Source organism: Salmo salar, chromosome ssa06, assembly GCF_905237065.1.
Source record: "Salmo salar chromosome ssa06, Ssal_v3.1, whole genome shotgun sequence".
In the NCBI taxonomy this organism is placed as follows: domain Eukaryota; kingdom Metazoa; phylum Chordata; class Actinopteri; order Salmoniformes; family Salmonidae; genus Salmo; species Salmo salar.
In genome coordinates this window covers 94,558,852-94,584,337 of record NC_059447.1, presented here as the reverse complement: position 1 = coordinate 94,584,337, position 25,486 = coordinate 94,558,852, and the positions used below count along the sequence as shown (strand labels likewise).

The 25,486-nt window shown below is 43.6% G+C and overlaps 1 protein-coding gene across 16 annotated transcripts in view; it reads right to left on the bottom strand.

Annotated features, from left to right (window-relative positions):
- LOC106608381 (high mobility group nucleosome-binding domain-containing protein 3) overlaps nucleotides 1-22,412 on the bottom strand; it is a 34,788-nt gene extending 12,376 nt beyond the window's left edge. The window contains exons 1-6 of one of the 16 annotated variants that reach the window (XM_045721235.1): nucleotides 22,190-22,398; nucleotides 11,996-12,091; nucleotides 9,538-9,567; nucleotides 5,725-5,778; nucleotides 5,445-5,537; nucleotides 5,102-5,201 (exon numbers count right to left, since the gene is read on the bottom strand). In XM_045721235.1, the coding sequence (XP_045577191.1) occupies nucleotides 5,102-5,201; nucleotides 5,445-5,537; nucleotides 5,725-5,778; nucleotides 9,538-9,567; nucleotides 11,996-12,091; nucleotides 22,190-22,204 (388 nt within the window). In that variant the 5' untranslated portion in view covers nucleotides 22,205-22,398. Of the gene's footprint in view, nucleotides 1-5,101; nucleotides 5,202-5,444; nucleotides 5,538-5,724; nucleotides 5,779-9,537; nucleotides 9,568-11,980; nucleotides 12,092-22,189 lie in introns of all 16 variants that reach the window. The other 15 variants (XM_045721236.1, XM_045721233.1, XM_045721234.1 and 12 more) reach the window with 15 other exon arrangements.
- Nucleotides 22,413-25,486: the final 3,074 nt, after the last annotated feature.

Below are 25,486 nucleotides of genomic sequence, written 5' to 3'. Positions count from 1 at the left end.
ATACCGAACGACTGGGTCCATAGATGCTGAACGACTGGGTCCATAGATACTGAACGACTGGGTCGCGTCCATAGATACTGAACGACTGGGTCCATAGATACTGAACGACTGGGTCGGCGTCCATAGATACAGAACGACTGGGTCGCGTCCATAGATACAGAACGACTGGGTCCATAGATACTGAACGACTGGGTCGCGTCCATAGATACAGAACGGCTGGGTCGCGTCCATAGATACAGAACGACTGGGTCCATAGATACAGAACGACTGGGTCGCGTCCATAGATACAGAACGACTGGGTCGGGTCCATAGATACAGAACGACTGGGTCGCGTCCATAGATACAGAACGACTGGGTCCATAGATACAGAACGACTGGGTCGGGTCCATAGATACTGAACGACTGGGTCCATAGATACAGAACGACTGGGTCCATAGATACAGAACGACTGGGTCCATAGATACTGAACGACTGGGTCGCGTCCATAGATACAGAACGACTGGGTCGGGTCCATAGATACCGAACGACTGGGTCGGGTCCATAGATACCGAACGACTGGGTCCATAGATACTGAATGACTGGGTCGCGTCCATAGATACAGAACGACTGGGTCGGGTCCATCGATACAGAACGACTGGGTCGCCTCCATAGATACAGAACGACTGGGTCGGGTCCATAGATACAGAACGACTGGGTCGCGTCCATAGATACTGAACGACTGGGTCCATAGATACAGAACGACTGGGTGGCGTCCATAGATACAGAACGACTGGGTCCATAGATACAGAACGACTGGGTCGCGTCCATAGATACAGAACGACTGGGTCGCGTCCATAGATACAGAACGACTGGGTCCATAGATACAGAACGACTGGGTCCATAGATACAGAACGACTGGGTCCATAGATACAGAACGACTGGGTCCATAGATACTGAACGACTGGGTCGCGTCCATAGATACAGAACGACTGGGTCGGGTCCATAGATACAGAACGACTGGGTCGGGTCCATAGATACAGTACGACTGGGTCCATAGATACTGAACGACTGGGTCGCGTCCATAGATACTGAACGACTGGGTCGCGTCCATAGATACAGAACGACTGGGTCGCGTCCATAGATACTGAACGACTGGGTCGGGTCCATAGATACCGAACGACTGGGTCCATAGATACTGAACGACTGGGTCCATAGATACAGAACGACTGGGTCGCGTCCATAGATACTGAACGACTGGGTCGCGTCCATAGATACTGAACGACTGGGTCCATAGATACAGAACGACTGGGTCCATAGATACTGAACGACTGGGTCCATAGATACTGAACGACTGGGTCCATAGATACTGAACGACTGGGTCGCGTCCATAGATACTGAACGACTGGGTTGGGTCCATAGATGCTGAACGACTGGGTCCATAGATACAGAACGACTGGGTCGGGTCCATAGATACAGAACGACTGGGTCGGGTCCATAGATACAGAACGACTGGGTCCATAGATACAGAACGACTGGGTCCATAGATACAGAACGACTGGGTCGCGTCCATAGATACTGAACGACTGGGTCGGGTCCATAGATACTGAACGACTGGGTCCATAGATACAGAACGACTGGGTCGGGTCCATAGATACAGAACGACTGGGTCCATAGATACTGAACGACTGGGTCGGGTCCATAGATACAGAACGACTGGGTCAGGTCCATAGATACAGAACGACTGGGTCCATAGATACAGAACGACTGGGTCCATAGATACAGAACGACTGGGTCGGGTCCATAGATACAGAACGACTGGGTCCATAGATACAGAACGACTGGGTCCATAGATACAGAACGACTGGGTCCACAGATACTGAACGACTGGGTCGCGTCTCTGGCATCCGAACCCGATAGAACAAATGTCCAGCCGGCTCGGGTAGCAACCCTAGATTCGTGTCGGGACTATGTCTGGTGGCAGGATGAAATGTTATGAAGAACTTCCATCAAAATAACTTTTTAATTAAAATATGTCAATCATTATTTGAATATGTTAGTAACCCATTGTATAAAAGGGATAAGGCCCACGAAGATAGTGTTTGGAGTATATCTATATATATATATATATCTTGGCAAGGTTTTCCTTCTCGGGCCAAACACCAGTGCCAATATATCCTCCAAACACCGGCTTACCACCGACACTATACTTAAATATTTTAGAGGCTATTTATACAGAAAAATTTATATAAAACCTGTATCAACTGTATTCATAATTATCTGACAATATTTTAGGTTGACAATTCACACAATTAAGAAATAAGGCCTGAGGAGGTGTGGTATATGGCCAATATACCACGGCTAAGGGCTGTTCTTATGCACGACGCAAAGTGTCTGGATACAGCCCTTAGCCGTGGTATATTGGCAATATACCACAAAACCCCCTGAGGTGCTTTATTGCTATTATAAACTGGTTACCAATGTAATTAGAAAAGTAATAAAATAAATGTTTTTGTCAATTCGCGTGGGTGTACCGTTCGATATACCACGGCTGTCAGCCAATCAGCAATCGGGGCTCAAACCACCCAGTTTTATAATTTCTGATATATCACATGTCTTACTTTTATTAAGTAAAATCAAGATTATAACTCTACTCCCATTCATTCCAATTAGACCGGCTTGTATTTCTCCCTGACCAATATGGCTGCCATAGACCTTCTAGTTATTTAATAGGATCTCTATGCATAAACGCACCATAATGTCACAAAGGGACCAGGGGAGTACCCATCCATGGTTCCATGGTCGTCACTAGTTACCACAGCCACAAAGTCATCATTATGGCTAAACCCCGCCTATTTATACAAATTATCCAATTAAAATCTGATTTTAAACCTAACCCTAACTACACTGCTAACTGCATGCCTAACACTAACCTTAAATTAAGACCAAAAAGCAAATTTTTTTTTTCATGAATTTTTACGATATTGTCCGTATGACTGACCCAGTAAAACATCACATTACACTGTGATATTATTTATTATTATTATTATTATATTATTATTCATTCTTATTAACTATTGACAACCGAGTTCCAAGGCCGAGGAATAGACGGCTAGTCCTACTGGCTAGTTAGCAGTATCACTAGTAGTCCTGATGTGTTAACATACTGAAGGCTGGTCCTGCTAGCTAGTTAGTAGTATCACTAGTAGTCCTGACACTGTATATACTGAAGGGTGGTCCTGCTAGCTAGTTAGCAGTATCACTAGTAGTCCTGATGTGTTAACACACTGTACATACTGAAGGGATGAGCACACACACACACACATTTCATACAATTACTGTGTAGTAACACAATGTTAGTTCCCACACACTCAGTGGTTAAATCACACACTCAGTGGTTAAATCACACACTCATCACACACTCAGTGGTTAAATCACACACTCATCACACACTCAGTGGTTATATCACACACTCAGTGGTTATATCACACACTCATCACACACTCAGTGGTTATATCACACACTCGGTGGTTAAATCACACACTCATCACGCACTCAGTGGTTAAATCACACAAACTGCATCCCAAATCGCACTCTATTCCCTAGGTCTATGGCTAGGTCTATGGCTAGGTCTATGGCTGGGTCTATGGCTGGGTCTATGGCTGGGTCTATGGCTGGGTCTATGGCTAGGTCTATGGCTAGGTCTATGGCTGGGTCTATGGCTAGGTCTATGGCTAGGTCTATGGCTAGGTCTATGGCTGGGTCTATGGCTGGGTCTATGGCTGGGTCTATGGCTGGGTCTATGGCTGGGTCTATGGCTGGGTCTATGGCTGGGTCTATGGCTGGGTCTATGGCTAGGTCTATGGCTAGGTCTATGGTTAGGTCTATGGCTAGGTCTATGGCTAGGTCTATGGCTGGGTCTATGGCTGGGTCTATGGCTGGGTCTATGGCTGGGTCTATGGCTAGGTCTATGGCTGGGTCTATGGCTGGGTCTATGGCTGGGTCTATGGCTAGGTCTATGGCTAGGTCTATGGCTGGGTCTATGGCTGGGTCTATGGCTGGGTCTATGGCTGGGTCTATGGCTGGGTCTATGGCTGGGTCTATGGCTGGGTCTATGGCTAGGTCTATGGCTAGGTCTATGGCTAGGTCTATGGCTAGGTCTATGGCTGGGTCTATGGCTGGGTCTATGGCTGGGTCTATGGCTGGGTCTATGGCTGGGTCTATGGCTGGGTCTATGGCTGGGTCTATGGCTAGGTCTATGGCTAGGTCTATGGCTGGGTCTATGGCTGGGTCTATGGCTGGGTCTATGGCTGGGTCTATGGCTAGGTCTATGGCTAGGTCTATGGCTGGGTCTATGGCTGGGTCTATGGCTGGGTCTATGGCTGGGTCTATGGCTGGGTCTATGGCTGGGTCTATGGCTAGGTCTATGGCTAGGTCTATGGTTAGGTCTATGGCTGGGTCTATGGCTAGGTCTATGGCTGGGTCTATGGCTGGGTCTATGGCTGGGTCTATGGCTAGGTCTATGGCTAGGTCTATGGCTAGGTCTATGGCTGGGTCTATGGCTGGGTCTATGGCTGGGTCTATGGCTGGGTCTATGGCTGGGTCTATGGCTGGGTCTATGGCTAGGTCTATGGCTAGGTCTGTGGCTGGGTCTGTGGCTAGGTCTATGGCTAGGTCTATGGCTGGGTCTATGGCTGGGTCTATGGCTGGGTCTATGGCTAGGTCTATGGCTAGGTCTATGGCTGGGTCTATGGCTGGGTCTATGGCTAGGTCTATGGCTGGGTCTATGGCTAGGTCTATGGCTAGGTCTATGGCTGGGTCTATGGCTGGGTCTATGGCTAGGTCTATGGCTGGGTCTATGGCTAGGTCTATGGCTGGGTCTATGGCTAGGTCTATGGCTAGGTCTATGGCTGGGTCTATGGCTGGGTCTATGGCTGGGTCTATGGCTAGGTCTATGGCTGGGTCTATGGCTAGGTCTATGGCTAGGTCTATGGCTGGGTCTATGGCTAGGTCTATGGCTAGGTCTATGGCTGGGTAATGCACGGAGGGAATAGAGTGCCATTTGGGAGACCCCCTAACAACTCTGGTTCAAATCCACAGCACTCTGTCGGTCGGTCTGTCATACCGTTCACTCGGACTGTCTCACTCTGTCCTCTGACAGACATGGAGTAGGGAGCAAGACTTCTGTAGTAGGTCACACTGACACTGGAACGAGACACACAGATCTGTGTGTGTGTGTGTGTGTGTGTGTGTGTGTGTGTGTGTGAGAGAGAGAGAGACAGATATTGAGACAGGGAGAACATTGAAGGAAGACATGTTAGATGATTATAATCCCACCACCAGCCCCCCCTACTCCTTCTCTCCTCTCCTTCTACATTCTCTCCATCCTCTGACGGAGGTGCGACCTGACGTACCTCCTCTCCTTCTACATTCTCTCCATCCTCTGACGGAGGTGCGACCTGACGTACCTCTGTCATGGTCTGTCGGTTATGGGAGGGGCCATCTTCCCTCTTCACCTTAGCTCCTCCTTTCTTTCCCTTCACGTCCTTGTCCACCGGCTTCTAGGCAGACAGAGCCAATCAGAACACAGCATAAAAAACAGAGACTACCAATCCCAACAGAGGACAAGAAACAACCAATAAAAACCAGCTCTGAGAACATTCAAATGGACAAAAAATTTTGAGACTTTAATAAAACAAACACAATATGCATTTATGGACAGTTTGTGTGAATGCTCGATGGCATTACCTTGGCGATAGCCTTCTTAGGCTTGACCTCAACCGGTTTGGGAGGAGCTGGTTTCTGTAGGTCAGAGAGAGAGAGAGAGCCATTAGCTTTAGCATTAGCCTAGCTTAAAGAGTGGGGAAACGCTATAGAACTAGTTTAGCTTAGCCTAGCACAGAGAGTGGGAAACACCATGCAATTATCTTAGTTTAGAATGGGGCATTTCTATAGAATTAGCTTAGCTGAGTGAATTGGACATTTCAATGGAATTAGCTTAGCTGAGTGAATGGGGCATTTCTATAAACTTAGCTTAGCAAAGACAATGGGAAAATACCATAGAAATAGCTTAGCATAGGAATATATGTATAACCTGAACAATAGTGTATTGTGGGCTATAGGTGAGGCCACACACACTAGTAGAGGGCAACACCTCAGCTGAACGGACGTACACACAGCTTAATCAATGCAAACTTAAAAGTATATTTAACATATTTAACTTAACAGTATATTTAACATGTATCTTTAAATCCTCATTATGTAAACAGGGAAGGCAATCACTGGATCCATTCTTTATTAAAATTCTTTATTAAAATGACTGAAATAGAGCCGTGAGAACCTGTGGGTTAATAATATGAGAATAATAATAATAATAACGTAATCACATAATAATGTGTTATATAAACATTACTGTTCTATAAACATTACTGTAATAATGTGTTATATAAACATTACTGTAATAATGTGTTATATAAACATTACTGTTCTATAAACATTACTGTAATAATGTGTTATATAAACATTACTGTAATAATGTGTTATATAAACATTACTGTTCTATAAACATTACTGTAATAATGTGTTATATAAACATTACTGTTATATAAACATTACTGTAATAATGTGTTATATAAACATTACTGTTATATAAACATTACTGTAATAATGTGTTATATAAACATTACTGTAATAATGTGTTATATAAACATTACTGTAATAATGTGTTAAATAAACAATGACTGTAATAATGTGTTATATAAACATTACTGTAATAATGTGTTATATAAACATGACTGTAATAATGTGTTATAGGCATATAAACATTACTGTAATAATGTGTTATTTAAACATTACTGTAATAATGTATTATATAAACATTACTGTTATATAAACATTACTGTAATAATGTATTATATAAACATTACTGTTATATAAACATTACTGTAATAATGTGTTATATAAACATTACTGTAATAATGTGTTATATAAACATGACTGTAATAATGTGTTATAGGCATATAAACATTACTGTAATAATGTGTTATATAAACATGTAATAATGTGTTATATAAACATTACTGTAATAATGTGTTATATAAACATGACTGTAATAATGTGTTATATAAACATTACTGTAATAATGTGTTATATAAACATGACTGTAATAATGTGTTATATAAACATTAATGTAATAATGTGGTATATAAAAATTACTGTAATAATGTGTTATATAAACATTACTGTAATAATGTGTTATATAAACATTACTGTAATAATGTGTTATATAAACATTACTGTAATAATGTGTTATATAAACATTACTGTAATAATGTGTTATAGGCATATAAACATTACTGTAATAATGTGTTATATAAACATGGCTGTAATAATGTGTTAAAGGCATATAAACATTACTGTAATAATGTGTTATTGGCATATAAACACTACTGTAATAATGTGTTATATAAACATGACTGTAAAAATGTGTTAAAGGCATGTAAACATTACTGTAATAATGTGTTATATAAACATTACTGTAATAATGTGTTATATAAACATTACTGTAATAATGTGTTATATAAATATGGCTGTAATAATGTGTTATAGGCATATAAACATTACTGTAATAATGTGTTATATAAACATTACTGTAATAATGTGTTATATAAATATGGCTGTAATAATGTGTTATAGGCATATAAACATGATAATAATAAAGTGCTAACGTTTACAACAAGCTGAAGTTACCTTGACAATGTGTCCCAAATGAAACACTATTCATTATGGGGTCAAAAATAGTGCACTACTAAGGGAATATGGTGCAGTTTGAGATCCAGAACTTGTGTGCCATGCTTGAAGACAGTGAAATCACGACAGACAGAGGATGAACAGAACAAATAGACATCAGGTCTTGTAAAGGAAATGAGGACGAGAGAGAGAAAAAAGCAAGCGCAGGACCAGTAGGAACCTGCAGGGACCTTTTCCCACCACCACCTTTAGAACACTGAATTCTGTCATGGTACCCTGACGAAGACAGCTTGCTGTCCAAACCTTGGTGAATAAATTATAGCGAGAAGATTTTCCCTATTATTTTAGAATGCTCCTTTATAACACAGTCTGAATAGAACGCTCCTTTATAACAGTCTGAATAGAACGCTCCTTTATAACACAGTCTGAATAGAACGCTCCTTTATAACAGTATGAATAGAACGCTCCTTTATAACACAGTCTGAATAGAACGCTCCTTTACAACAGTCTGAATAGAACGCTCCTTTACAACAGTCTGAATAGAACGCTCCTTTATAACAGTCTGAATAGAACGCTCCTTTATAACACAGTCTGAATAGAACGCTCCTTTATAACAGTCTGAATAGAACGCTCCTTTATAACACAGTCTGAATAGAACGCTCCTTTACAACAGTCTGAATAGAACGCTCCTTTATAACACAGTCTGAATAGAACGCTCCTTTATAACAGTCTGAAAAGAACGCTCCTTTATAACACAGTCTGAATAGAACGCTCCTTTACAACAGTCTGAATAGAACGCTCCTTTATAACACAGTCTGAATAGAACGCTCCTTTATAACAGTCTGAATAGAACGCTCCTTTATAACACAGTCTGAATAGAACGCTCCTTTACAACAGTCTGAATAGAACGCTCCTTTATAACAGTCTGAATAGAACACTCCTTTATAACAGTCTGAATAGAACGCTCCTTTATAACACAGTCTGAATAGAACGCTCCTTTATAACAGTCTGAATAGAACGCTCCTTTATAACACAGTCTGAATAGAACGCTCCTTTATAACAGTCTGAATAGAACGCTCCTTTACAACAGTCTGAATAGAACGCTCCTTTATAACACAGTCTGAATAGAACGCTCCTTTATAACAGTCTGAATAGAACGCTCCTTTACAACAGTCTGAATAGAACCCTCCTTTATAACAGTCTGAATAGAACGCTCCTTTATAACAGTCTGAATAGAACGCTCCTTTATAACAGTCTGAATAGAACGCTCCTTTACAACAGTCTGAATAGAATGCTGCTTTATAACAGTCTGAATAGAACGCTCCTTTACAACAGTCTGAATAGAACGCTCCTTTATAACAGTCTGAATAGAACGCTCCTTTACAACAGTCTGAATAGAATGCTGCTTTATAACAGTCTGAATAGAACGCTCCTTTACAACAGTCTGAATAGAACGCTCCTTTATAACAGTCTGAATAGAACGCTCCTTTATAACAGTCTGAATAGAACCCTCCTTTATAACAGTCTGAATAGAACGCTCCTTTATAACAGTCTGAATAGAACGCTCCTTTATAACAGTCTGAATATCTACTGACTATAACACTGTAGTAGTTATGATTTCAGATCCTAATATCATATCTGGTGGCAGTGAGAAACTATGACCCACAGACTGCTTCTGGTGGAGCAACGACGAGAGAGAGAGGGAGGAAGGAGAGGAGAAGAGGGAGGAAGGAGAGGAGAGGAGGGAGGAAGGAAGGAGAGGAGAGGAGGGAGGAAGGAGAGGAGGGAGGAAGAGGGGATGATTAAACTTACCGATGACAACCTCTCTGACCGTCTGGTGGGCTACAGAGAGAGAGAGGGGGAGAGAGGGAGGGGGAGAGAGAGACACAGAAAGGGGGAGAGAGAGAGGGGGAGAGAGAGGGAGAGAGAGAGACAGAAAGAGAGCGGGGGAGAGAGAGAGGGGGAGAGAGAGAGTGAGAGACGGGGAGAGAGAGAGGGGAGAGAGAGAGAGAGAGAGAGAGAGAGTGAGAGACGGGGAGAGAGAGAGGGAGAGAGAGAGAGAGTGAGAGACAGGGGAGAGAGAGAGAGTGAGAGACGGGGGAGAGAGAGAGGGGAGAGAGGGGGGAGAGGAGGAGAGGGGACAGGGGGCATATCAGTTGTGTGCTGAGGGTCTGATAGTATATTAGGGGTAGTATATTAGGGGTAGTGTACTAGGGGTAGTGTATTAGGGGTAGTATACTAGGGGTAGTATACTAGGGGTAGTGTACTAGGGGTAGTATACTAGGGGTAGTGTACTAGGGGTAGTATACTAGGGGTAGTGTACTAGGGGTAGTGTACTAGGGGTAGTATATTAGGGGTAGTGTACTAGGGGTAGTTTACTAGGGGTAGTATATTAGGGGTAGTGTACTAGGGGTAGTGTACTAGGGGTAGTGTACTAGGGGTAGTGTACTAGGGGTACTGTACTAGGGGTAGTGTACTAGGGGTAGTATACTAGGTGTAGAATACTAGGGGTAGTGCACTAGGGGTAGTGTACTAGGGGTAGTGTACTAGGGGTAGTGTGCTAGGGGTAGTGTACTAGGGGTAGTATACTAGGGGTAGTGTACTAGGGGTAGTGTACTAGGGGTAGTATACTAGGGGTACTGTACTAGGGGTAGTGTACTAGGGGTAGTGTACTAGGGGAAGTATACTAGGGGTAGTGTACTAGGGGTAGTGTACTAGGAGTAGTGTACTAGGAGTAGTGTACTAGGGGTAGTGTACTAGGGGTAGTGTACTAGGGGTAGTGTACTAGGGGTAGTGTACTAGGGGTAGTATATTAGGGGTAGTGTACTAGGGGTAGTGTACTAGGGGTAGTATACTAGGGGTAGTGTTCTAGGGGTAGTGTACTAGGGGTAGTGTACTAGGGGTAGTGTACTAGGGGTAGTGTACTAGTTGTAGTATACTAGGGGTAGTGTACTAGGGGTAGTGTACTAGGGGTAGTGTACTAGGTGCAGTGTACTAGGGGCAGTGTACTGGGGTAGTATACTAGGGGTAGTATACTAGGGGTAGTGTACTAGGGGTAGTATACTAGGGGTAGTGTACTAGGGGTAGTATACTAGGGGTAGTGTACTAGGGGTAGTGTACTAGGGGTAGTATATTAGGGGTAGTGTACTAGGGGTAGTTTACTAGGGGTAGTATATTAGGGGTAGTGTACTAGGGGTAGTGTACTAGGGGTAGTGTACTAGGGGTAGTGTACTAGGGGTAGTGTACTAGGGGTAGTATACTAGGGGTAGAATACTAGGGGTAGTGCACTAGGGGTAGTGTACTAGGGGTAGTGTACTAGGGGTAGTGTGCTAGGGGTAGTGTACTAGGGGTAGTATACTAGGGGTAGTGTACTAGGGGTAGTGTACTAGGGGTAGTATACTAGGGGTACTGTACTAGGGGTAGTGTACTAGGGGTAGTGTACTAGGGGAAGTATACTAGGGGTAGTGTACTAGGGGTAGTGTACTAGGGGTACTGTACTAGGAGTAGTGTACTAGGGGTAGTGTACTAGGGGTAGTGTACTAGGGGTAGTGTACTAGGGGTAGTGTACTAGGGGTAGTATATTAGGGGTAGTGTACTAGGGGTAGTGTACTAGGGGTAGTATACTAGGGGTAGTGTTCTAGGGGTAGTGTACTAGGGGTAGTGTACTAGGGGTAGTGTACTAGGGGTAGTGTACTAGTTGTAGTATACTAGGGGTAGTGTACTAGGGGTAGTGTACTAGGGGTAGTGTACTAGGTGCAGTGTACTAGGGGCAGTGTACTAGGGGTAGTATACTAGGGGTAGTATACTAGGGGTAGTGTACTAGGGGTTGTATACTAGGGGTTGTATACTAGGGGTAGTGTACTAGGGGTAGTGTACTAGGGGTAGTATACTAGGGGTAGTGTACTAGGGGTACTGTACTAGGGGTAGTGTACTAGGGGTAGTGTACTAGGGGTAGTGTACTAGGGGTAGTATACTAGGGGTACTATACTAGGGGTAGTGTACTAGGGGTAGTGTACTAGGGGTAGTGTACTAGGGGTAGTATACTAGGGGTAGTGTACTAGGGGTAGTGTGGATAGAGTGTGTGTGTGTGTGTGTGTGTGTGTGTGTGTGTGTGTGTGTGTGTGTGTGTGGTGACTGCGGTACATAATGAGCGTGTTTGCGGTTGTGTAAAACACACACACACTGCACACACACACACTGCACACACTACACACTGCACACTCACACACACTGCACACACACACAGAGCACCTACCTCCTGCTTAGCGACCTCCTGCTTAGCGACCTCCTGCTTAGCGACCTCCTGCTTAGCGACCTCCTGCTTAGTCACTTTCGAGGCGTCCTTGGTACCGGCCCCTTCGGCAGACTAGAAGCAACCGAGAGAAGAGTGAAAACACAACACACCTGGTAAATCCACGGCTAATGAAAGGCTGAGATGTCTGTTTATACAGTCAAGATCACTTTCACAGTCAGAAAACCAGCCGAGATCTATTGCTCAGATTTAATTTTAATCACGACTTAAAACATGAAGCTAATATAAACAGTTGTGTAGAAATGAGGTTTTGTGCAGTAGACCTAATACATTATTAACTCATATTGGCTATATGCCTGGTCTGCCAATATCAATAAACTCAGAAAATATTATATTTCAACACTCAAGCTTTGATAACAAAATAGATCAGTTGGTGTAGCAATTGCGAGGCACAGCTGAGCATAAATCGAGGTAATAATTGTATTTTTTATTTTACTGGACTGATGGTATGTGACATCTGCATGATGGTGCTTTCAAGACAACTGGGAACTCTGGGGGGAAAAAAACGAGGTCAAATCATGACGTCAGAGTTTCCGACTTGGTATTTCCGAGTTAGATGACCGTTCAAAACTATTTTTCCTAGTAGGATCTCGTTTTTTTTCTCCTTAGTTTCCCAGTTCTTGAACGCACTGAAGTCTGAGATTTCCCGAGTTCCCAGTTGCTTTGAACACAGCATTAGTCTCAGCGGAGGGAGGGAGGGAGGGATGGAGGGAGGGAGGGAGGGAGAGAGGGAGAGAGGGAGAGAGAGAGAGAGGGAGGGAGGGAGAGAGAGAGAGAGAGAGAGAGAGAGGGAGGGAGGGAGGGAGGGAGGGAGGGAGGGAGGGAGGGAGGGAGGGAGGGAGGGAGGGAGGGAGGGAGGGAGGGAGGGAGGGAGGGAGGGAGGGAGGCGAAACTCGAGTCGCACCACATCTCCCTCATGCACAAATTCATGTTGTACCTTATGACCTGAGAAAAGTGAAATATTCCTCTATATTTAAATAGACACGACGAACTGCTAATAATAACAATAAAACCGCTGGGCACAGGAGGTCGGTGGCACATTAATACCCATCATGAGGTTGCTACAACCTGGCCTACGAATGGAAGTTTACGGAGTAGGTGTACAGGTCGAGAGAATTGAACAATCAAGGTGACAGACAGCGAAACAGCATCTAGCTGATCTAGTGTGTAAATCATTAGTCCCAACAAATTAGAGTTTCTATTGGACAAAATTAATTCATGTTTATCCTCGTTTCGTTTTTTTTTTTTTTGCTTACGTTTAAGAAACGTTTTTCAACAGAATCGTCGCAATGAATACACTCCTAATCACAGGCAAACAGTTCACTTTCATAGCAGACACATACAAACAGCATGATCACTTTGCTCGTTGTATATATATATAATTCCTTCTCGCATCTATCTAGTGTACTGCTCTCCTACTCTCACCTTTTTCCCTTCGCTTGTGGACGTCAGCGCACAACACAACAGCTGTCTGTGTGTCGCGGCTGTCGTAGGAGAGAGAGGACCAAGGCGCAGCGGGTTGCGTGCTCATCATTATTATTATTTATTAAAATGTGAACACGGAAAAACAATAAACAAAGAACGACAGGTGACAATAATCACTAGCAGTGCGAAATACAACTACCCACAAATCCCCAGGTGAAAACACGCAACTAATATATGACTCCCAATCAGGAACAACGACGTACAGCTGTTCCTGATCGGGAGCCACACAGAAATAGACAAACTAGAAAACCCCTAGACAACCAAAAACCAGAACATACACCCAAACCCCGGAACACATAAATATAACACCCCTCTAACACTACACATAACCCCCGGACCACATAAAACAAATACCCTTCTGCCAAGTCCTGACCAAATAGTAATACAATTACTCCCTCTGCTGGTCAGGACGTGACACTGTGGCCAGAGGGATAAAAAAAAACGTTCCAAGCCAAACCTTCATATCATGACCGCGAATCACAGCCTACGTCGATTGTCAGTCATAGTCAAGAAAGAACTAACACGTTATTAAACCCGCTACAATCATGCAGTACATTTGAGCGGTTACACTCGCGGGCCCCGGTGGCAATAAATTAATAAAACCAGAAGCCTACCTTGGAAGAGTTCCTGTGTTGGATAGTCAGCCATAGCCAGCTAGCTAATATAGAATCTCTCTCTGAGCTAGGTGTTTTTATTTTTGATTTAACCTTTATTTACAATGACGGCCTACCAGGGAACAGTGGGGTTAACTGTCTTGTTCAGGGGCAGAACAACAGATTTTTACCTTGTCCGCTCGGGGATTCGATCCAGCAACCTTTCGGTTACTGGCCCAACGCTCTAACCTGCCGCGTAGACTAAACTAGCTAGCTGCATTTGACACCAGCTAAGTAAGTGAAAGTAAATATATAAATATTCTATGATAGCTCTCCCTCTCTCTGCTTCTCCTTAATTTTGGAAGAAATTAAGTTGTTGAAAACTGTTTAACTATTGCCGTTCTCTCTTTAATCAACTACTCACCACGTTTTATACACTGCAGTGCTATCCTAGCTGTAGCTTATGCTTTCAGTACTAGATTCATTCTCTGATCCTTTGATTTGGTTGGACAACATGTCAGTTCACGCTGCAAGACCTCTGATATGTTAGAGTACGTCCTCCGGACGTTCTCATAATTATTGTGTAAGTCTATGGAAGTGGGTGAGAACCATGAGCCTCCTAGGTTTTGTATTGTAGTCAATGTACCCAGAGGAGGACGGAAGCAAGCTGTCCTCCGGCTTCTCCATGGTGCTAACCTACAGAGTGATGTTGAGGCTACTGTAAACCTTCATTACAAAACAGTGTGTTTTAATTAATTATTTGGTTACATGTGAATATATTTAGTATAGTTTTTATCTAAAAAAGGATAACTTTTTTAATGTTTCACTATTTACATTTGTTCTGAAATTTACTGAGGAGGATGGTCCTACCCTTCTTCCTCTGACGAGCCTCCACCGGTGTATGAGTGTGTTTGTGTGTTGATTAAATCGGTCGACCCCAGATCGCTCAAGGACCTCCAAACCTCCATTTGATCATAGAACACTAATGAAAATGAACGAAATCTCTCAGAAACACAAACCTCACTAAGACACCAGACACAGAATACTATAAAACCTCGTCCTGGACGAAACAACACTTTACAAGGACAATCTCAATACAACGCTATTGAAATATAGAAATGTACTCTTAAGATTGAGACTACCTGGCAGTCACATCATTTTGTGAAAATATACATTTTAGGAGGGGGTGGGGGGGTTAGAGTGCACTGGCAAAGACTTAAAGCAAAATGTTTAACTGATTCGCTGTACTTAATGTGTTCCTCATATTTAGGATTAAAAGGTTTAAAAAGGACTGCTAAAATCTAACAGAATCTTGGCTTTATATTACCATCTTAGAGTTAGCAATATTAAATCTCTCAGAAACACCACCTCACTAAGACACCAGACACAGATTACTATAAAACCTCGTCCTGGACGAAACAACACTTTACAAGGACAATCTCAGGAGTTTTTTTTTTACTCCAGGACTTAATCTGTGGACCTGAAGAATCAGGAAGTTTCATGACTAATAGTAATTATGACTGGAGAGGAGATGAGTGGACTAGAGATCATGACAATCAGCAGATACTATCTCTCAGCCTCAGGGACAGTGCCACCAGAGGTCTCTTCACAGTCCCCAAGTCCAGAACAGACTATGGGAGGAGCACAGTACTACATAGAGCCATGACTACATGGAACTCTATTCCACATCAGGTAACTGATGCAGCAGGAGAATCAGATTTTAAAAAACAGGTACAAATACACCTTCTGGATCAGCGGAGACTGTGAAGAGACACACACATAGACACATGCAAACACACACAAGATAACATACACACAATACACACATGTATTCAGTACTGTAGATATGTGGTAGTGGTGGAGTAGGGGCCTGAGGGCACACAGTGTGTTGTGAAATCTGTGAATGTATTGTAATGTTTTTAAAATTGTATAAACTGCCTTAATTTTGCTGGACCCCAGGAAGAGTAGCTGCTGCCTTGGCAGGAACTAATGGGGATCCATAATAAACCCCAGGAAGAGTAGCTGCTGCCTTGGCAGGAACTAATGGGGATCCATAATAAACCCCAGGAAGAGTAGCTGCTGCCTTGGCAGGAACTAATGGGGATCCATAATAAACCCCAGGAAGAGTAGCTGCTGCCTTGGCAGGAACTAATGGGGATCCATAATAAACCCCAGGAAGAGTAGCTGCTGCCTTGGCAGGAACTAATGGGGATCCATAATAAACCCCAGGAAGAGTAGCTGCTGCCTTGGCAGGAACTAATGGGGATCCATAATAAACCCCAGGAAGAGTAGCTGCTGCCTTGGCAGGAACTAATGGGGATCCATAATAAACCCCAGGAAGAGTAGCTGCTGCCTTGACAGGAACTAACGGGGATCCATAATAAACCCCAGGAAGAGTAGCTGCTGCCTTGGCAGGAACTAATGGGGATCCATAATAAACCCCAGGAAGAGTAGCTGCTGCCTTGACAGGAACTAATGGGGATCCATAATAAACCCCAGGAAGAGTAGCTGCTGCCTTGGCAGGAACTAATGGGGATCCATAATAAACCCCAGGAAGAGTAGCTGCTGCCTTGACAGGAACTAACGGGGATCCATAATAAACCCCAGGAAGAGTAGCTGCTGCCTTGGCAGGAACTAATGGGGATCCATAATAAACCCCAGGAAGAGTAGCTGCTGCCTTGACAGGAACTAATGGGGATCCATAATAAACCCCAGGAAGAGTAGCTGCTGCCTTGACAGGAACTAATGGGGATCCATAATAAACCCCAGGAAGAGTAGCCGCTGCCTTGGCAGGAACTAATGGGGATCCATAATAAACCCCAGGAAGAGTAGCTGCTGCCTTGGCAGGAACTAATGGGGATCCATAATAAACAGTAGGCAGGTAGACAGGCTGGTAGGTAGACAGGTAGGCAGGTAGACGGGTAGGCAGGTAAGACAGGTAGACAGGTAGATAGGTGGGTGTTTAGCTAGCCTATCTAGGGTCTTCCTCTAAAACAGGCTGGTAGGTAGACAGGTAGACAGGTAGATAGGTGGGTGTTTAGCTAGCCTATCTAGGGTCTTCCTCTAAAACAGGCTGGTAGGTAGACAGGTAGACAGGTAGACAGGTAGATAGGTGGGTGTTTAGCTAGCCTATCTAGGGTCTTCCTCTAAAACAGGCTGGTAGGTAGACAGGTAGGCAGGTAGACAGGTAGACAGGTAGATAGGTGGGTGTTTAGCTAGCCTATCTAGGGTCTTCCTCTAAAACAGGCTGGTAGGTAGACAGGTAGACAGGTAGACAGGTAGATAGGTGGGTGTTTAGCTAGCCTATCTAGGGTCTTCCTCTAAAACAGGCTGGTAGGTAGACAGGTAGACAGGTAGACAGGTAGATAGGTGGGTGTTTAGCTAGCCTATCTAGGGTCTTCCTCTAAAACAGGCTGGTAGGTAGACAGGTAGACAGGTAGACAGGCAGACAGGTAGACAGGTAGATAGGTGGGTGTTTAGCTAGCCTATCTAGGGTCTTCCTCTAAAACAGGCTGGTAGGTAGACAGGTAGACAGGTAGATAGGTGGGTGTTTAGCTAGCCTATCTAGGGTCTTCCTCTAAAACAGGCTGGTAGGTAGACAGGTAGACAGGTAGACAGGCAGACAGGTAGACAGGTAGATAGGTGGGTGTTTAGCTAGCCTATCTAGGGTCTTCCTCTAAAACAGGCAAACACCCTGATGGTTTAGCCAGAGGACATAATTTACATAGCAACAACCTCTCTCTCTCTTCACTCTCCATGCCCCCTCCTCTCTCTCTCTCTCTCTCTGCCTCTCTCCATGCCCCCTCCTCTCTCGCTCTCTTCACTCTCCATGCCCACTCCTCTCTCTTTCTCCATGCCCCCTCCTCTCTCTCTCTTTCTCTCTCTCCATGCCCCCTCCTCTCTCTCTCTCTCTGCCTCTCTCTCCATGCCCCCTCCTCTCTCTCCATGCCCCCTCCTCTCTCTCTCTCTCCATGCCCCCTCCTCTCTCGCTCTCTTCACTCTCCATGCCCACTCCTCTCTCTCTCTCTCCATGCCCCCTCCTCTTCTTTCCTTCCTCCATGCCCCCTCCTCTCTCTCTCTCTCTGCCTCTCTCTCCATGCCCCCTCCTCTCTCTCTCTCTCTGCCTTCTCTATGACCCTGCCTCTCTGCCTCTCTCTCCATGCCCCCTATCTCTCTCTGCCTCACTCTCTATCCCCCCTTCTCTGCATGCCCCCCACCCTCTCTATCTCTGTTCTCTGCCTCACTTTCCATGCCCCTCTCTCTCTGCCTCACTTTCCATGCCCTCTCTCTCTCTGCCTCACTTTCCATGCCCCCTCTCTCTCTGCCTCTCTCTTCATACGCCCCCTCCCTCTCAATTCAATTTAAGGGCTTTACATGTTTACATTGCCAAAGCAAGTGATGTAGATAATAAACTATAGTGAAATAAACAATATAAAATTAACAGTAAACATTACACTCACAAAAATTTCAAAAGAATAAAGACATTACAAATGTTGTATTATGTGCAAATAGTTAAAGTACAAAAGGTAAAATAAATAAACATAAATATGGGTTGTATTTATAATGGTGTTTGTTCTTCACTGGTTGCCCTTTTCTTGTGGCAACAGGTCACACATCTTGCTGCTGTGATGGAACACTGTGGTATTTCACCCAGTAGATATGGGAGTTTATCAAAATTGGGTTTGTTTTTGAATTCTTTGTGTATCTGTGTAATCTGAGGGAAATATGTGTCTCTAATATGGTCATACATTGGGCAGGAGGTTAGGAAGTGCAGCTCAGTTTCCACCTCGTATTGTGGGCAGTGTTGCACATAGCCTGTCTTCTCTTGAGAGCCAGGTCTGCCTACGGTGGCCTTTCTCAATAGCAAGGCTACGCTCACTGAGTCTGTATATAGTCAAAGCTTTCCTTAAGTTTGGGTCAGTCACAGTGGTCTGCTATTCTGCCACTGTGTACTCTCTGTTTAGGGACAAATAGTATTCTAGTTTGCTCTGTTTTTTTTGTTAATTCTTTCCAATGTGTCAAGTAATTATCTTTTTTGTTTTCTCATGATTTGGTTGGGTCTAATTGTGTTGCTGTCCTGGGTCTCTGTGGGGTCTGTTTGTGTTGCTGTCCTGGGGCTCTGTGGGGTCTGTTTGTGTTTGTGAACAGAGCCCCAGGACCAGCTTGCTTAGGGGACTCTTCTCCAGGTTCATCTCTCTGTAGGTGATGGCTTTGTTATGGAAGGTTTGGGAATCGCTTCCTTTTAGGGGGTTATAGAATTTAACAGCTCTTTTCTGGATTTTGATAATTAGCGGGTATCGGCCTAATTCTGCTCAGTATGGATTATTTGGTGTTTTACGTTGTACACAGAGGATATTGTTGCAGAAATCACCATGCGGAGCTTCAGTTTGGTGTTTGTCCCATTTAGTGTCTTCTTGGTTGGTGAGCGGACCCCAGACCTCACAACCATAAAGGGCAATGGGTTATATAGCTGATTAGAGTATTTTTAGCCAGATCCTAATTGGGATGTCAGATTTTATGTTCCTTTTGATGGCATAGAAGGCCCTTCTTGCCTTGTCTCTCAGCTCGTTCACAGCTTTGTGGAAGTTACCTATAGAGCTGATGTTTAGGCCGAGGTATGTATAGTTTTTTGTGTGCTCTAGGGCAACGGTGTCTAGATGGAATTTGTATTTGTGGTCCTGGCGACTGGACCTTTTTTGGAACACCATTATTTTTGTCTTACTGAGATTTACTGTCAGGGCCCAGGTCTGTCAGGGCCCAGGTCTGTCAGGGCCCAGGTCTGTCAGGGTCCAGGTCTGACAGAATCTGTGCAGAAGATCTAGGTGCTGCTGTAGGCCCTCCTTGGTTGGGGACAGAAGCACCAGATCATCAGCAAACAGTAGACATTTGACTTCAGATTCTAGTAGGGTGAGGCAGGGTGCTGCGGACTGCTCTAGTGCCCTCGCCAATTCATTGATATATATGTTGAAGAGGGTGGGGCTCAAGCTGCATCCCTGTCTGACCCCACGGCCCTGTGGGAAGAAATGTGTGCGTTTTTTGGCCATTTTAACCGCACACCTGTTGTTTGTGTACATGGATTTAATAATGTCATATGTTTTCCCCCCAACAGCACTTTCCATCAATGTGTATAGCAGACCCTCAGACCCTCAGACCCTCAGGCCAAATTGAGTCAAAATCTTTTTTTTAAATCAACAAAGCATGAGAAGACTTTGCCTTTGTTTTGGTTTGTTTGTTTGTTAATTAGGGTGTGCAGGGTGAATACGTGGTCTGTCGTACGGTAACTTGCTAAAAAGCTAATTTGACATTTGCTCAGTACATTGTTTTCACAGAGGAAATGTACGAGTCTGCTGTTAATGATAATGCAGAGGATTTTCCCAAGGTTGCTGTTGACTCATATCCCACAGTAGTTATTGGGGTCAAATTTGTCTCCACTTTTGTGGATTGGGGTGATCAGTCCTTGGTTCCTCATATTGGGGAAGATGCCAGAGCTGAGGATGATGTTAATCAGTTTAAGTATAGCTTATTGGAATTTGTGTATTTGTATATTTTATCATTTCATTGAGGATACAATCAACACGTTTTTGCTGTTTGTTCTTTGTTATAGTTCCAAAAAGATTGGAGAAGTGGTTTACCCGAATAGCGGGCAGAGGAAGCTAAATCGCGATAGCTTTGCATCGCAGTTAGCCACTGATTCCTTCCAAACCCACTCATTGTTCAATTTGTGATTTCCGACTTGTTGTGTAACATCCAATGGTCGATGAGCACCGATACGTTATATTTCTAATTTCTCTGAATACGACAAGGATTGAAAAGGATTTGCCAGTAGAACGTTAACGTGATTCATGATAATGACAGTTTAGTCTAGCTAGCTAGCTTGTTAGCCAAGCTTTTTAAAGTATGCTGTTGACATGATCAATCCAATTAAAGCTACGGTAGAAATAACGTGATTTAAGGTAATTTTATCTGTGGCCAATGATCTTGAGCCTTCTTGGACAGGTACTTCTAAGGTAGTATTCCCTGTGGCTCAGTTGGTAGAGCATGGTGTTTGCAACGCCAGGGTTGTGGGTTCGATTCCCACAGAGGGGCCAGTGTTTAAAAAAAAAAAAAAAAATGCATGAAATGAAATGTATGCATTCACTACTGTAAGTCGCTCTGGATAAGAGCGTCTGCTAAATGACTAAAATGTAAATCTATGGCAGCACCCTAAAGGGGCTTGAAGTGCCTTGCTCTCCCTGGAGATTCTGCGGTGACAGTGTCCCCATGAGTGACGGAACACTGAGCCAATCACCACATAGGAAGAGAGAATGACCAACGCCTATGCTTGTTGCCTCGCTGGCTGCTCCTCCACCCATCCACCACAGAAAGCACTGTGCGGGGCTCAAACGCCTGCTGCCTTACCCAACAGAACAGGCTTCTATGCATCTTTATCAACTCAAGGATCACATTTATTTATTGTTTGCAAACGGATCTTTTTTAATTTTTAGGGCAAACAAAATGAGAGAGAGAGAGAGAGAGAGGAAGAGGAAGAGGCTGTCCTTCTAGAGGGAGAAAAAAAATCTGAAATCCTTCTTCCATCGACAGATTTAAATCCCTACCGGTAGACAGGTCGGCACACTAACACGTTAAAATACACCAAAGGCACAATAATCTCCAAGCAGTCACGACGGGGATAAAGCGGCCACTTCAAACCGCCAGCGGGCGGTAATCTTACCGGGCGGCATTCCGGAGCGCGATCTGTGCACTGCGTGGTGACAGACAGTCCGGTATGGGTGAACAGGGAAGACACACCGGCCATGAAGAGACACACAGAGAGAGAGAGAGAGAGAGAGAGCAGGGGCTTCGACAGAAAACACACCAAATAACATGCAGGACCGCTGACATGTCCCGTACATCCCCTCTAGACTCCCATCAGACCGAAAAGGTCCCAGCTGAACCGTTCTAACAGGCGGTGCTCCGGTTTGGAAACTTTCGCATCAGCTCACCTGCTAGGAGACACGCACCGTTTATCCTGTCTCCTCTCACAGATACGACGGGTTTAGATCTTTATATATTTTTTTAAAACAGAGCGACTCACCTTCCTTTTAGGCATGTTGTTACAGAGATACTATTCCCGTCACAAAGGATCAGATAGTCCACCCTGCAGGTCCACAGCGCGAGTTTAGAAGTAACCTACCCAGCAGATACTGGATCGATACTAAACACCTTCTATAACCACATGGTAATCATATGCAGACCTTTATCTCTGCATCCCGCACGCCCATTGGCCAGAACACGCAAAACCCAGCTCCTGTAGTGACAAGGGATTGGTCAAGCCCCCTGTATGCAAATATCACCGCTACGCACATTGGTTGAAGCTTGAGAATAGGGATCCTATGGCTCGTCTGATTGGCTACGCACTCTTTGTAAGCAAATCATGGCCTCTCTCCATGGTGATGGCCAGATGTGTAGGTTGAAAGAAAGAGAGAACAGAGAAGAGAAGAGAAGAGAAGAGAAGAGAAGAGAAGAGAAGAGAAGAGAAGAGAAGAGAAGAGAAGAGAAGAGAAGAGAAGAGAAGAGAAGAGAAGAGAAGAGAAGAGGAGAGGAGAGAAGAGAAGAGAAGAGAAGAGGAGAAGGGAAGGGAAGAGAGGAAGAGAAGAGAAGAGAAGAGAAGAGAAGAGAAGAGAAGAGAAGAGAAGAGAAGAGAAGAGAAGAGAAGAGAAGAGGAGAGGAGAGAAGAGAAGAGAAGAGAGGAGAAGGGAGGAAGAGAAGAGAAGAGAAGAGAAGAGAAGAGAAGAGAAGAGAGGAGAAGGGAGGAAGAGAAGAGAAGAGAAGAGAAGAGAAGAGAAGAGAAGAGAAGAGAAGAGAAGAGGAGAGGAGAGAAGAGGAGAGAAGAGAAGAGAAGAGAAGAGAAGAGAAGAGAAGAGAAGAGAAGAGAAGAGAAGAGAAGAGAAGAGAAGAGAAGAGAAGAGAAGAGAAGAGAAGGGAAGAGAGACCAATAGAAAGGTGATAGGGTTTTAAGTTGTTCTGGGTCTATGCTGAAAGTAAAGGTCTTTACGGGTCTGCGTGGACCCAGTATACTCGAGGCCCGACCTGGGCACAATTTGCTTTCGGGTCTGAAATTGTAATTTGACCCTCAGGTCCGGGTTGGGTTCTGTTTGATTGTCATCGAGTCTATATAACTACAGTTAGGACCTAAATGGACCAGACCAGATATTTATTTTAAGCTAATAAGATGAATTTATTGACTTATAGAAGTCCTAGCCAACATATAAGGACCCATTTGTTAACCAGAAGAGCAACTTGGCTGATCTATATATTTTTTTGTCACTCGGGTCTAATCAGGTCTGGTCTGGACCTGGACCTATTAGGATATGGGTTGGGTCTAGGTTGAGTAGTCTTCGGGTCCATTTGGGTCGGGTCTGACTGTCCTCGGGTTTCGAGTCCAACTTTTTTCCAGCTGGCAGGGAACAGGCCAGAAGAATGAGACTTATAGCAGTCTAAATGGAAGTTCAAACACTATCAATCATTATCAATCAATAAGGGCTGTGTTATAAACACAATATCAATCATTATCAATCAATAAGGCAAACATTGATAGAGCAGCTATATTCAACAATCAATATTGCCACATCTTCCACAGTATGATCAAAAGTCAATAAAGCGGTGTTATTTCTCACACACTGTCTATGTTATCACTTTACATGAAATATGTCAAAGGCCAGGACTGAACAATACAAACATTCACCCATTACTTACTTTAGCCACTTATTCACCACAACTCGTTTGAGTATCCCCAAATATAAATGTACATTTTGTCATGTTTTTCCACTTGTATTTTTAACTTGAATGTTTTTATTGTCTATTTATCAATGCAATATCCATGTATTTATAGTATATATATATATATATGACTGCCAAGTTGAAACACAGATTCATTGATTATATAATGTTAAGTTAGGCCCTGATATACTGTATATGATATAATGTAAAATTAGGCCTTTATACTGTATATTATATAGTGTAAAGTAAGGCCCTGATATATCATATAAGATATAGTGTAAAGTTAGGTCTTTATACTTTATACTATATAGTGTAAAGTAAGGCCCTGATCCATAATATAGCAGCATTAGCCTACTCAACACATTTATCCACACAACAACTTAGAAGTCCAGGGAAACTCTGGAATGAATGAATGAATGAATGAATGAATGAATGAATGATGATATTTTCCAGAGCAGCTGTAGACTATAGGCACTAAGGCTACTATGACACGTGACAACAGAACTCAGCCCAGCTCACACAACCATTCTACTCCACTATGACGTCATAATGGGTTGGATCTCACACAACATTCTACGGAAGCATCACAATGGAGCAACATTCTACGGAAGCATTCACAATGGAACTCACTTCACACAACATTCTACAGAAAGAACCCTCCCAACAACAATGGCCGTTGGCCGTCCATCGCAACGTTCTACAGTGACATCACAATGGGGGGAAAAAAACCACAGCACAGCACAATAGGCTACAATACATACACACACAATACACACACACACAACAAACCCCCTCTCATCTAGGCTAACTGCACGTGTAGACCAGAACCATACAATAGCTTTTCAGGAACTAGAACACTCAAATTCTCTTTGGCATAGAGGAGTAGGTTTGATCTCACAAGCACTCAAGCTAACTTGACTAAAGTTGGCTAGCTACTTCTAGACACAAATACGAGAATACCTCAATCTGATTATTTTACTCGACCTAGCAGAGCTGGTCAGGCAGATTTTTTATGTGATCTAGAGCGCTGGTGACTGTAATTGTGCTGCTGGCAGGAATTTAATAACGTTTTTTTTTTGTTGTTGCCAAAGTTTATTGACTCAGGTCATATTCAACAGGTGTTGCACATTCTGAAATTCCTCCTCAGTTATTCTGTGCTCTGGCACACTCAGACAAGAGTGCTCTGAAATCGGAGTATATGGCCAGAGTGAATTTACAAACGCACCCTATATAACTAACGAATAAGGCTTGAGGTGAAGTGGTATATGGCCAATATACCACGGCTAAAGGCTGCTCATATGTAAGATGCAACGCCGCACAGCCCGGATACAACCCTTAGCCGTGGTATATTGGCCATATACCACAAACCCCAGAGGTAGGTGCCTTATTGCTATTATAAACTGGTTACCCATGTAATTACTTTACACAATATAATACACAGTATATACACTATAAAATATACAGTATATCAGGGCCTTACTTTACACAATATAATACACAGTATATACACTATAAAATATACAGTATATCAAGGCCTTACTTTACACAATATAATACACAGTATATACACTATAAAATATACAGTATATCAGGGCCTTACTTTACACAATAT